Consider the following 14,504-nt stretch of genomic DNA (forward strand, 5'->3'; position numbering starts at 1 on the left):
TCAGGGAAGGGTGGTTTCTAGATGCCACATGAAGAACAGATGTCAGAGAGAACAGAGTAATCAACTGTGTCAAACGCTGCTGATGGATCAATTAAGATGAAAACTGAGAATTGACTATGCACAGAATTTAGCACACAAAGGCCATTGGGAACCTTGACAAGAACAGTTTCAGTTAAGTGATAGGAGCGAAATACTGATTTGCGTGGGTTTAAGAGAAAAGAGGAAGAGAGAAATTGGAGGCAGCAAATATGGGTAATTCTTTCAAGGAGTTTTGCTCTAAGAGAAAACATTACCCCGAGTCTCTCCTCTTTCCTTTCCCTGTTTGTTCAGGTTCTTTGTTAACCTCTGTTCTTCCAGCCTTTCACTGGGGGCTGTTATTTCCCTAAAACGCAAAAGTTTTCTTTTCCCTTTTGCCTTATTCCTTGACTGGTGACTTAGGGTCTTTCTTCTCTGCTAATTAACACTTAATCTATGTCTCTAATTCCAACCTCTCAATCAAGATCTAACCCAATATCTCCAACTTTCTAGAAGACAGGTATAGATGGATGCTCCGCCATCACCTCAACTTCAGGATATCTCACAACTGACCTCATCTAAAGCCTCTTCTCTTATCCTTATTTTCTAACGCAACCATTTACTCAGGCATATAATCTGAAAAGCATGAAGTCAAAAATTTTTGCTTCTTCTCTCTAACATTTTTTGCATTGAATCGCCAAATCTTTTTACCCCTTCTCAGTTTTTACAACTGGACCTTAAATTGTCATCCCAGCCCTAGATTAACCTCCTATCTGTGCTTCCTGTTTCTTATGTCTTTCCTTTCTAGTCCTTCTTACATAATACTTCCTACCTAATCTTTCCTAAAGAGCCTTTCACCAGTGTTGCTCAATCATGGCATAATTGAGCAACGTATCTAATAAGGACTCCTGCTTTTGAACTCAGTTTACGCCCTGTGGCAGTGTAGTGAAGATAAATCTGGTATTAGACTCAGAATCAGGAAATCGGGTTTTGTGCCTCAAGTTGCACAAATCTGATTTCCCTGGGCTTCTGTGGCCTCGTGTATAAAATTAAGGCTTGGACTTAGATGAACTCTGAGGTCTTTTCCAGCCCTCAAATAGTGTTGTTCAAATACTCTAGAATGTATAGGGCTTCCTGTTTAATACTAGTGGAATTCAACCTCAACTCAAACTAATATTTAGGCCTTCTATAATCCAACTCTGCCTAGTTCTTATATAAAGTATGTCAACTATTTTGTAAAATGGTCTGTTCTAATCAGATTGGTCTCCTAACTTTCCCTTTCCCATAAACAGGTAATTTCCACTTCAGATTATGTGTTTGCATTGTTCCTTCCACTTAGGATGCCCTTTCCTCTCTCACTGCCAAAAAGTCTACTAGCTATGACCACCAATTTCCTTGAGATGGAATGCCACACTTGATATTATATTTCCTCAGAATCTTCTGTATGCATCTCTTATTATTAGGTGCTATTTCATTATTTATATCAGCTGAACACTCCCATGTTTTATCTCTTGTATATTCTAAGAATTATGAGCCACCACATATAACACTTATATCCATGAAGCCTTAATAAGCAGCCTGGAATTCATATGATAAGCAAATTATAGAGAACTCAACATGATTTTTTTTATAAAAAAAGGTATTCATGCTTCTGGAAAAGGCAAAACTATAGAGTCAGTAAAAATATCAGTGGTTGCCAGAGATGATTGGGAATGGGAGAGATGAATTGGTGGAGCACAGAAGATTTTTAGAGCATTGAATATGCTCTGTATGATACTATAGTGATGGATATATGTCGTTACACACTTGTCCAAACCCATAGAATATACAACACCAAGAGTGAACCCAATGTAAAATAAGGACTTGGGGTAACAATTATATGTCATTGTAGGTTCATCAGTTGTCACAAATGCACCACTCCAGTGGGGATGTTGATAATGGGGAAGGCTATGCATGTGTGGGGCAGGAGGTATAGGGGAAATCTCTGTACCTTCCTCTCAGTATTGGTGTGAACCTAAAACTGCTCTTTCAAAAAGTCTTTAAGGGCTTCTGGTGGCGCAGTGGTTAAGAATCCACCTGCCAACGCAGGGGACACGGGTTCGAGCCCTGGTCTGGGAAAGTCCCACATGCCGCAGAGCAACTAAGCCTGTGTGCCACAACTACTGAGCCTGCGCTCTAGAGCCCGCGAGCCACAACTACTGAGCCCGTGTGTCACAACTACTGAAGCGCACGCGCCTAGAGCCCGTGCTTCGCCACAAGAGAAGCCACCGCAATGAGAAGCCCACTCACTGCAACAAAGAGTAGCCCCCGCTCGCCGCAACTAGAGAAAGCCCATGCCCAGCAACAAAGACCCAACACAGCCAAAAATAAATAAATAAATTTATTTTTTTTTAAAGTGTTTAAAAAAAATTCAAGTCTTTATTGGCAGAATATGGCAATGTGACTGACACAAATAGCTTTATGTAGACATCAAACAGAAGAACTCAAAAAAACATACTTAAAAGTAGGATATTTTCTTTCTAATTAAACTTAGGGCACTTTTTGTCTGAAATGGTACTGTGAACATGGGTTTTAGAGTTAGAGCTCAGATATCAGCTCTCCTATTTAGTTCTGTAACCAATTACATTATCACTTTGAGCCTCAGTTTACTCCTCTATAACATGGAATCAAAATACATCATAGCATTTTTATGATTATAGCATTATTATAATGATGTTAAGATAATGGATGCAAAGTACATCTTAACCATGCCTGGCACATAATAGACACACAGTATTCGTTCACACCAATTTATTGAACCTGCTGTTCTAATTCCCTTCTTTAGAGTCAGAATCCCCCACAAGCCATTGTGCTATGTGGATGGAAATCTCTTGGCCCTTTTTTTTAAAGAGTAAAGAGCCCTTTTTTTAAAAGAGTAAAGAGCCCTGGTAAAGAGCCCACATGTACCCAGTGTTCATTTGTCTGTGCTCAGAAAAAATTAAATAGGGCCCACCAAAAGCAAAATTGTGTAATCATTGTAAAGTGATTAATTTGTATTGAACATCTCCAGCCCCTACTTCTGCTTCCGCTTCCCACTTCAGCTGTGGCAAGTTATCTGTCTCTTTTTGCCTTCAGGTCTCTTCTCCCTATCAGAAAGCAAAAGGATCTGCTGTGATCTTTATATGAAACTTACTCATGTCATTTTGCTAATTTTGTCCATTCATGCACTGTCTCAATTACAGCAGCTTTATAATCAGTCTTGCTATCTGGTAGCAGTAATAGTCTTCCAGCATTTGAAAACCTTGACATTATAAATATTAATTAATAAAAATCAGATATTAGGGGAAAGGATGTGAAAGGGCTAATAATATCCTCAACTTTTATAACATAGGGACAGGAATGATGAATTTTTTAAAACTCTGATGGAAATTTTTAAAATAACGAAGTCAAGAAAATAGTATAATAAATCTACATGTACCCCTCCTTTACCTTGAACATGTCCACTTCTGTTTCTTCCATGACACCTATTCATTTCCTATCCCCACATACCCCAGAGATAGGTATTTTGAAGCAAATCTAGAGGGATCTTTAGAGGCTGATATTTCTGTTATGAAGAAACATTCACCTGAAGTTTAATCTTTAGTTTCTCTTGAACTTCAAACAAAATTAGATTGAATTCTTTCTATTGAAAGCATTTTTGTAAAATGATTGTTTTCTGTGTACCTTACTATCTAACTAATGCATAGAGAAACGTCTGGAGTGGTGATCGTAATGTTAATGGTTATTTGGGGGCGGTAGAATTTGAGTGGTTTTCTTAAATTCTCTGTACTTTTCTGCATTCCTTAAATCTTTTTCTAGTGAGCTCTATAACTTTTATAAAAATAATAAAGTATTTATTAAGCATTGAGGAAGAGAAGTAGTTTTAATATTAAGAGTTTGTTTAAATCATTTATAAGAATTTTAATTTTCAGGGTGCAGTTCTACCTCAAGAAATAAGTCAAGTAACTCAACATCACAAATCTGGCTTTAATGAGAACAGCGTTAAGCAAAGAAAACATGAGCCTCACAGAAAATGTAAGTTATGAGTTAGAAAGTATACTTGTGGTGCTAACTGCTTCCTTTTATTTTTGTTAATTAACAGCTTTATTGAGTTATAATTCATACATGATAAAATTCATCCTTTTAAAGTATACAGTCAGTGTTTTTTGGTGTTTTCACAAAGTTGTACAACCAGTGCCACTGTCTAAATTTAGAACAATTTCATCTCCCCAAAAAGAAATACCATACTTATTAGTAGCGATTCCCCTAGCCCTGGCAACCACTAATTTACTTCTGCCTCTGTGGATTGACCTATTCTGGATATTTCCTGTAAACAGAACCATAAAATATGGGACCTTTGAGACTGGCTCCTTTCACTTGGCATAATCTTTTCAAGGTTCATCCATGTTGTAGCATGTATCAGTACTTCATTCCTTTTTACAGCTGAACAATATTCTATAGTATGAATACTACATTTTGTTTATCCATTCATCTATTGATGGACATTTGGATTGTTTCCACCTTTGGGCTGTAATAAATAATGCTGCTGTGGATGTTTATGTACAAGTTTTTGTGTGAACATATGTTTGCAGTTCTCTTGGGTATATATGAATGAATGGAATAATTGAGTCATTTGTTAACTCTATGCTTAACTTTTTGTGGAACTACCAAACTGTTTTCCAAAGTAGCTGTACCATTTTACATTCCCACCATCAATATATGAGGATCCAATTTCTCTACATCCTCTATAACACTTGCTATTATCCATCTTTTTTATTATAGCCATCCTAATGAATGTAAAGTGGGGTCTCCTTGTGGTTTTCATTTGTAATTCATTAATGACTAGTAGTGTTGAACATTTTTTCATGTGCTTATTGGCTGTTTGTATATCTTCTTTGGAGAAATATATATTCATATCCTTTGCTCATTTTAAAATTGGGTTGTCTTTTTATTCTTGAGTTGTAAGACTTCTTTTTATATTCTATATCCTATATGCTGAGCAGATATTTGATTTGCAAATATGTGCTCTTATTCTCTGGGTTGTCTTTTAACTTTTTATACAGTGTCCTTGAAGTACAAAAGTTTTTAATTTTCATCAAGTCCGATTTATCTGTTTTTTTTCTACTTTTTCTTTGTTTGCTTATGCTTTAGGTATCATCTAAGAAACCATTGCCTAATTCAAGGTCACACAAATTTACACCTATGTTTTCTTCTAAGAGTGTTATAGTTTTAGCTCTAACATTTAGGTCCTTTTTTCATTTTTGAATAAGTATATACATGGTATGAGATAGGGGTCCGTATTCACTCTTTTGCATGTAGATATCTAGTTGTCCCAGAACTATTTGCTAAAAGACAGTTCTTGCCCCATTGAATTCTCTTTGCACTCCATTGAATTGTCTTGGCACCCTTGTCAGAAATCAATTGACCATAGATGTATGGATTTATTTCTAGTTTGTCAATACCATTTCACCTATCTATATGCCATCTTTTTGGAACAACACACCGTCCGTCTTCATTACCATAGCTTTGTTATCAGTTTTGAAATTGGGAAGTTTGAATCCTCCAACATTGTTTTTCTTTTTCAAGATTATTTTGTCTGTTCTGGTCTCTTGCATTGCCATATGAATTTTAGGATCAGCTTGTCTGTTTCTGTAAATATGGCAGCTGGAATTTTTATAGGGATCATACTGAGTCTGTAGACCACTTTGGGTAGTACTGTCATTGAGCAATATTAAGCCTTTCTACTCCTTTCAGTGATGTCTTGTAGTTTTCAGTGTACAAGTGTTGAACTTTTTTTGTTAAATTTATGTCTAAGTATTTTATTCTATGTAATACTATTGTCAGTGGAACTGTGTTCTTAATTTTGTGGGGGGAGATTGTTCATTACTATTTATAGAAATAAAACTGACTTTTATATATTGATCTTGTATCCTCGCACCTTGTTGAACTTATTTATTTGCCCTAATTGTTTTGGCTTCTGCAAATAGAGATAGTTTTACTTCTTCCTATACAGTCTGGATGCCTTTTATTTATTTTTCTTGCCTAATTGCTGTGGATAAAACCACCAGTACAATGTTGAATAGCAGTGGTGTCACTTTTTATTTTCCTCCTTTTTGCAAGAATTCTTCCTTACCTTCCTCTCTTCCTTTCTTTTCCCCTCTCTGTTCCCTCTCTTTCCCTTTCCTTCCCATCTTTGTCCCTTCCTTCCTCTCTCATTCCATCCCCTCCCTCCCCCTTCCATCCCTTCCCCTTACTTCTTTCCTCATCCTCTCTTTCCTCTTTTGTCTCTTTTGTCTCTCCCTCTCTCCCTTCTTCCACCCTTTCTTCCTTCCTTCTTTTCTTTTTTCCCTTTCCTTCTTCCTCTTCTAATCCATCCTTTTCACTTTATTTCTGTTCCCGTCATTTCCCCTTAACAAGAATACTAACATAGCTTCCTACTTGGTCTCTTACTCCTTCTACCTAGCTAATAAGCCCCTGCCATACTATAATTTTCTTAAGGCACAATTCTGATCAGATTCCTACCAGCTCAAAACCTTTCTGTGATTGTGCCTGTTGCCTACCAGTGTAATTCCATAGTCTTCAGTCCTTTGCAGATTGTGGCTGCAGCCTGCTTCTTTAGTTAAACTAAGCTGCATTATACTCCTCAACCTCCAGCAGAACTGGTCTGTTTTTAGTTCCACAAATATTCCTTGCTTTCTGCTTCTACTATTATTTATCTTTTCTCCTATTATTTCCTTTGCTGGAGTACTTAGCCTCTTATTCTGCCCTTTGGAAACCCGCCGTCCTGCAAGGCTCAGTTAGATGCCACCTTTCTTTTTCCCTTATTGTTGTCATCTGTGAGTTTCTCTTCTCACCCTCATCTAAATTATAAGTTCCTCAAGATCAGGGCCTTTGTCTCCTTGGAATTCTGTGAATTTTTTACACAGTGCCTTGCTATGGTAAATACTTGGTAAATTTAATTGGTGTGCAGCAAATTTCATTTAACAAAATCTCTGTTTTCTTGTCTCTAGTTAAAGAAGAGTGTAAGAGTCCTAAAACTGAGAGTCGGTCACAAAAAATATCAAATAGGCAGGTAAGCTTCTTAAAATCACATTTCTAGTAGCCCACTTTTTTTTTAAACATCTTTATTGGAGTACAGTTGCTTTACAATGGTGTGTTAGTTTCTGCTTTATAACAAAGTGAATCAGTTATACATATACATATGTCCCCATATCTCTTCCCTCTTGCGTCTCCCTCCCTCCATTCCACCCTCCCTATCCCACCTCTCTACGTGGTCACAAAGCACCGAGCTGATCTCCCTGCACTATGCTAGTATTTTTATTGTAGTTGGTGGCTCTGTGGCATCTGACTGAATTTTGCAGCCCTTTCAGCCAGATTCATAAAGTGCATGACAGGAGGGTTGCTGAGCCTGTCAGTCACTTGGATGGGAGGTTGTACAGCTGGAGTCCAGGATTTGGAACTAGAGAGACCTGAAGTTCTGGTTCTGCCATTTAACAGCTGGGTGGCCTTGAGCAATTCACTACACTTCTCATAGCCTCAATTTCTTCATCTTTAAAATGGAGATAAAAATATATCACTTGTGTCTCTCATTATATATAGTCTGTATATACATAAATACATACAAACATACCTACATATATGAATATATGTGGGTACATTATATGTATAAAATATGTAGAAATATGTTTGTATATTCAATGAAAGTATATGGACCAACATGGCAAAGTTAACAGTTAATTCTGTGGAGTTAGGTTAATGGGGGAAACTGAGATCATTTATGTTTTATTTTATATAGTTTGTTGTTTGATAAGGAGTATGTATATATTTTATAATCAAAAAAACATTTTAAGTCTAAAAATATTTATGTACACTTATGTGCATTTTATATGCATATTATATAACACAAAGTTCTTAAAAATTAGATCTCTTATAAGCTATAATATATTACATTTATAAAAGATACTTTAGGGCTTCCCTGGTGTCTCAGTGGTTGAGAGTCCTCCTGCCGATGCAGGGGACACGGGTTCGTGCCCCGGTCCGGGAAGATCCCACATGCCGCGGAGCGGCTGGGCCCGTGAGCCATGGCCGCTGAGCCTGTGCGTCCGGAGCCTGTGCTCCGCAACGGGAGAGGCCACAACAGTGAGAAGCCCGCGTACCACAACAAAAAAAGAGATACCTCAGAAGATATCTTGGCACATAACAGGTTCTCAGCCCATTAATTTTTAGATACCAATAAAGGGTTGAATTGCATGACTTTCAGAGTCATCTCTTATGCTATAATTTCCTTTCTTCTAGAGAAGGGGTTCATAAACTCTTTGTGCCGTGGACCTCTTTGGTGAAGCCTATGGACTCTTTCTCAGAATAATAGTTTTAATGCTACAGTAAAATACATAAGATTTGAAAGAAAACCAGTAATATTGAAATACCATTAGAATCACCACCATTGTTTTATTGCCTACATTCATAATTGAAGGGAATACTAAGTCTCATTTAGAAATTAATGAAAATAAAGATGGAATTTTTTCCCTCATCAAGTTTATGGGCCCCCTTTTTTCTCATGGTATAAAAGAGAAAATAACACATTAAAAAGTTTGCAGCAGTTTATTTAGAATACTGTTAAGTCGGAATTATAATTTTATTTGCACAAAAACTCATTCGTACTCTCTTACAGGTGTTTGAAGGGCCTGCCAAATGTAATGTTAAGCTTTTGAAGAGAAATTAGAGTGCAGAAGTCTCAGAAAACCGAAAGGTTGAAACTAGTTATCCAAATGCCATTGATAAGCTAAAAGACTGGTTTATACAAGTTCTCTTCCCAAACTTTAACACCTGGGAAGAAGATTGAGTGAAAATTAAATGATCATTTTTGTACATAAAACTCTGAGCTATTTTCGTGTCCTTGTACTTTCATCTTCATGTACAAAATATTTATTCTTTTAGCCTAATCCTGGAATTGAGAACTTCTTAGCATCCTTGAATATCTCCAAAGAAAATGAAGTACAGTCATCTCATCATGAAGAGCCTCCAAGCGAAGAACATTTGTCACCACAGTCATTTGCTATGGTTCGTATTTTGTAAGAGCTTGTACACTATGGTAATTTCATTACTGTTAGCCACACATACCCTGTGCAACAGTTAAAACACTTTCTCTTATGTAGACTGGTGTGTGGCATTATTATTGTCATCCTGTGAGAAAGATCGGGCTTCCCTGGGCAATTTAGCCACCATAGCTCCCTTGCTTTTCAAACATTGCCACTAGACAATTTGGTCAAAAGTTAAGCAGAATGATAAGTATTGTTTCTTTGCCAGGAAATGTGAATTTTTTTTTCAACTCTTATTTTTCCTTATTCTCTATCTGAATGTAGTTATCATCTTAATTTTTAACAATGGAACTTATTAAAAGAAACATCAGTAAGGTCTGTAGCTTTTAACTTTTCTCCCTTATCCCTACTATCTCCATACCAATCATTTTCAAAACAGAAGGGAACTCGGATGCTTAAAGAAATTCTAAAAATTGATGGCTCTGACACTGTGGACCATAAGAATGAGATGAAACAATTTGGTAATGAGGTCACTGTTTCCTCCAGTAGAAGAGATGAATATGGATCTTCCTCACAGCCTAAACAAAGTAAGAAATTAAGTAAGTAAGCTAAGTACTAGTACTAATAACCAATCACTTCAAAAATCCAGTTCATTTATTTTTTAATCATGTGATTTTTAAAGATAATTAAGTATAATTAAGAGTAACGTGGGCTTCCCTGGTGGCACAGAGGTTGAGAGTCCGCCTGCCAATGCAGGGGACACGGGTTCGTGCCCCGGTCCGGGAAGATCCCACATGCCACGGAGCAGCTAGGCCCGTGAGCCACGGCCGCTGAGCCTGCGCGTCCAGAGCCTGTGCTTCGCAATGGGAGAGGTGACAACAGTGAGAGGCCCGCGTACCGCAAAAAAAAAAAAAAAAGAGTAACAAATAAGAGTATAATTTTATACTTGTGTCATTTATATAACAGTGTAACTATGTAGCCAATAGATCTGTAGTCCCTAAATGTCTTCTTGTGACATTTTTTTCAATACTTCTTTTTTTAATAAGTTTATTTTTTTAATTTAATTTTATTTATTTTATTTTATTATTTCTTTTGGTTGCACCAGATCTTAATTGCGGCAGGTGGGCTCCTTAGTTGCAGTTCGCCGGCTCCTTAGTTGTGGCACGTGTGTTCCTTAGTTGCGACCAGAAGGCTCCATGCATGTGGGATCTAGTTCCCTGACCAGGGATCGAACTGGCATCCCCTGCATTGGAAGGCAGATTCTTAAGCACTGCGCCACCAGGGAAGTCCCTCCTTGTGACTACTTAAATTATACTATTACAGATACTCATTATGGAGATCCCAAACCTGGAAAGGTTTTCACATTTTAGCTTTTTCTCAGTAATTTAAAAATGATTATGTAACTTAAATACATTACTTAACTTTTCTATAAATTCTTTTATCTACAAAATAACATTGCAAATGACGGTTGTGATAATTGTATGACATATATAAAGCGGTTAGCACTGTGTCTGACACATCATAGGTGCGAATAATTGATATTAGTATTACGTTAAAATAACTTGACCAACATAAAAATAGGAGAAGCTGTAAAATCAATTTAAAATAATTAATGGAGGCACACGCTGGAAAGTGGGCACTTACCTAAAGTCTAAGAAGCCTATAGCATAACATCTGGCACATAGCTGGATTTCAGTAGATGTCCATCATTACCCCTACCTTCTGCATCCCCTGTACTTTAATATTTTGACTGTAATTATCTGCAAAAGCCTACCAGGAAAAATGACTCATGTAAAAGTAGATTGGGGACAGAAGTTTCTCAGAGAGGTAAAAAACATTTTGAAATAAGGTAATCTGCATTTATTAAGTATCAAAATCAGAGCCTAACTTCATTTATACTCCACTGAGTATTGGGATAAATAATTTAAAATTCCAGTAACTATCAGGAAACAATATTTATCCTAGGGACAGATATGCTCTTGAAATAGAGCACAATAAAATTTTAAAACAATATTGGATAAATATGGTCCCACTGTCAAAAGCAAGTAACTTTTACTATACTTCAGCATAGTAAAAAATATCATCTACCTTAGAGTCAAGAACTCGGAATCCAGCTCATGTAACAGAACTAATGTGTGACTTCAGGCAAGCCACTTAATTGCGGTATGCGGGCCTCTCACTGCTGTAGCCTCTCCCGCTGCGGAGCACAGGCTCCGGACGCGCAGGCTCAGTGGCCATGGCTCACGGGCCCAGCCGCTCCGCGGCATATGGGATCTTCCCGGACCGGGGCACGAACCCGTGTCCCCTGCATCGTCAGGCGGACTCCCAACCACTGCGCCACCAGGAAAGCCCACATTTTTTTTTTTTTTAATCTATAACAGTAAGAGGTTTAGATTCATTCTTCACTGAGGTGTGCTTTTTGTTCTGTTGGTGAGTTTGTTGATTATAAAGAATGTGAACTTTCAGAATTTTTATATCATAATAAAGGCACTTAAAAGACTTAATTTCAGAAAAAGTTTTAAGAAGCATTATTTTAGAGCAAAAGAAACATTCATCCGTGTGTTCAGAAAATAGGATGGAATTTTGAGAAGACTGAAGCTAAAGCCTCAGAACTTAAGAATTAATTGTAAATCAGCTCAAGAAAGCCATTTGCATGTTTAGATTTTGCCTGTGAATAACTGAGTAATCATTAATCTCTCACAATGCTAATTTTTGGCAGTCATCTACTTACATTTTTAAATCTTTGTCTTAATTATATATCAGTAATTAATTATAATCATCTAAAATCTTCATTGAATTTAGTCATTTTAGGCAAAACTAAATAGTTCTTATATTTGCTTCATGCGAGATTCCTCTTCTCACTTTTTAACAATGTCCTCCTTGCTATTCTGTAAAGCCCTGCCATAATTGCATAGTTTGAGATATCATTTAATGTGGATATGTCCTTTTCTCTTTTTTGGCAGCATCTTATATGAACAAGCCTCACAGTGCTAGTGAGTACCATAATGTTCAGTCTGTGGACAGTGTGTGCTGGCCTGCTGCCAGCCAGATTCCTCCTGTGTCCACACCAGTAACTGAACTTTCTCGAATTTGTTCCCTTGTTGGAATGCCACAACCAGATTTCTCCTTTCTGAGAACACCACAGGTATTGTATATTACCGTTCTTCCATTTACATAACTTATTGAACACTGAGCTTAAATAAATTGACTGAAAATCTTTGACTAGAAATAATATAGTGGAGCTGATTTTTTTGACTTTATGAGCAGCATAGATTAATACCTCTCACTCTGGGTCTTCCATTTATGCATAACCAGACCCCTCAGAGAAACTGGTAGAGGAACCTGGGCAGCAGGTAGCCTCACAAGATTCTTCAGACTGATAGAGCTAGGGATCTTGGTCTCTAGCAGCAGTTTTCAAACTTTTTGGTCTCAGAAACTCCCCATCTTTTTTTTGAGGACCCCAAAGAACTTTTGTTTACTTGTGTTATATCCATATTTACCAAATTAAAAATTAAAACTGAAAAAAATTTTAATGTTGTTAATTAAAAATGACATCGAGGGCTTCCCTGGTGGCGCAGTGGTTGAGAGTCCGCCTGCCGATGCAGGGGACACAGGTTCGTGCCCCAGTCCGGGAAGATCCCACATGCCGCGGAAAGGCTGGGTCCGTGAGCCATGGCCGCTGAGCCTGCGCGTCCGGAACCTGTGCTCCACAATTGGAGAGGCCACAACAGTGAGAGGCCCGCGTACCACAAAGAAAAAGACTTCGAAAAAAATTTAATGAGAAGAGTCACATTGCTCTACATTTTTGCAAGTCTTATCCATCTTCTAGCTGAATAGAGAAGCTAGATTCTCATATCTGCTTCTTACTATCAATCTCTTGTAATACGTGGTTTTGGTTGAAATATATGAAGAAAATCTGGCCTCACACAAATAGATAGTTGGAAAAAGGAAGAAAATTTTAATAGCCTTTTCATATAACTGTGGCTATTCTTTGATACTACATTAAAACATGGTATTTTCTTAAAAGTTAGTGCAATGTAGAATCTGAAATTATATCAATGAACTTTTTGTTCTCTGTATACTTATGAAAAAATGAGAGTGAAAAGGGCAAATAGCATTTTCATATTATAATAAAAATAGTTTGAACCTCAAGGATCCCCAGAAAGGGGCTGAAGGACCTCCAGGATCCCCACACTGCACCTTGAGAACCACGGCAGGAAGGCCGTTTTCTCCTTTTTACATCCAGATTCTTGACACATTCTCACCTAAAGCAGAAAGCATGATTAAACTAATAATACTACATAAAAATGGCTACCTTTTGAAAAAGTAACATTTTTTAAAAATCTTTTTTATAAAAGAAAAGCGCATACTGTAAAGAGTTATCATTTAAATGTAAATATAAAATCAGTCAGAACCTCTGAGTCTTTTAAATTTTAGCAGTTAATTCATATTAGCGAAATATGTGCTATGTAAAGGATGGTGGAAAGCAGGGTCAGCAGATTTTTTCTATAAATGTCCAGATAGTAAATATTTTAGGCTTTGTGGGCCATATCGTCTCTGTCACAACTACTCACCTCTACAATTCCAGTATGAAAACAGCCATAGGTGATACATAAGAGTGGGCTTGGCTGTGTTCCAATAAAATCTTACCTACAAAACAAGTAGAAAACCTAGTTTCCTGATCCAAGATATAAAGAAAAAAGTTTTGCTGGCTTTCATTTACATTATGATGGTTGGTCCTTCACCTAGCTTAGAGATAATTTTAACTTTGTAAACATTGAAAGATAAGGCAACAATTGTAAAGTTTTTGCATCATAAACCAGAACTTAAGCTGATAGTCCCTTTTTGAATTCTTAAATTTTTTTTTAACAAAATGTTAGATGAAATTATTCCATTTGTTTAAACTAAGCTTTGGAGGAGGAGGTCGACTTCCTGGACAGATAACTTCGTAACCATTCATGTTCTTTTTTTTAGACAATGACAGTTTGCCAGGTAAAATTATCTAATGGCTTACTGGTACATGGGCCACAGTGCCATTCTGAAAATGAAGCCAAGGAAAAAGCTGCACTTTTTGCTTTACAACAATTGGTGAGAACTGTCCATGAATTCTCTACTAACTCTTTAATTAATCCCTCTGGATGTTTTTGTTGTATTGTTTTATAACTTTTAAATACTTCCATAGGGCTCCTTAGGAGTGAATTTCCCTTTGCCTCCACCAATATTTCCAAGTTATCCTCCTGCTGTACCACCTGGAACCATTCCTCCAGTTTTTCCCCAACCTACTGGTAAGGTATTTTGCTCTTTTCAATATTAGTTATTGAATTATATTGTTTTTGGAAAGTTCTTTTAAGAAGCATCATTTTGAGGAAACAAAAAAAATTACCTAAATGCTTAGGTAATTTAAGGAGTTGTGAGAAGTAAGCCTGAAACCAG

General features: G+C 37.0%; 1 protein-coding gene across 5 annotated transcripts in view; it reads left to right on the forward strand.

Annotated features, from left to right (window-relative positions):
* Positions 1-14,504, forward strand: part of XRN1 (5'-3' exoribonuclease 1) — a 100,873-nt gene that overhangs the window by 78,118 nt on the left and 8,251 nt on the right. For 4 of the 5 annotated variants that reach the window (XM_060149695.1, XM_060149697.1, XM_060149698.1 and 1 more), the window contains 7 exons: positions 3,966-4,068; positions 7,044-7,105; positions 8,971-9,093; positions 9,511-9,670; positions 12,035-12,216; positions 14,046-14,159; positions 14,254-14,356. In XM_060149695.1, coding sequence (XP_060005678.1) covers positions 3,966-4,068; positions 7,044-7,105; positions 8,971-9,093; positions 9,511-9,670; positions 12,035-12,216; positions 14,046-14,159; positions 14,254-14,356 — 847 coding nt within the window. The remainder of the gene's footprint in view (positions 1-3,965; positions 4,069-7,043; positions 7,106-8,970; positions 9,094-9,510; positions 9,671-12,034; positions 12,217-14,045; positions 14,160-14,253; positions 14,357-14,504) is intronic. The other variant, XM_060149696.1, reaches the window with a different exon arrangement.

The sequence above is a fragment of the Lagenorhynchus albirostris genome, chromosome 5, assembly GCF_949774975.1.
Source record: "Lagenorhynchus albirostris chromosome 5, mLagAlb1.1, whole genome shotgun sequence".
NCBI classification, from domain to species: Eukaryota; Metazoa; Chordata; class Mammalia; order Artiodactyla; family Delphinidae; genus Lagenorhynchus; species Lagenorhynchus albirostris.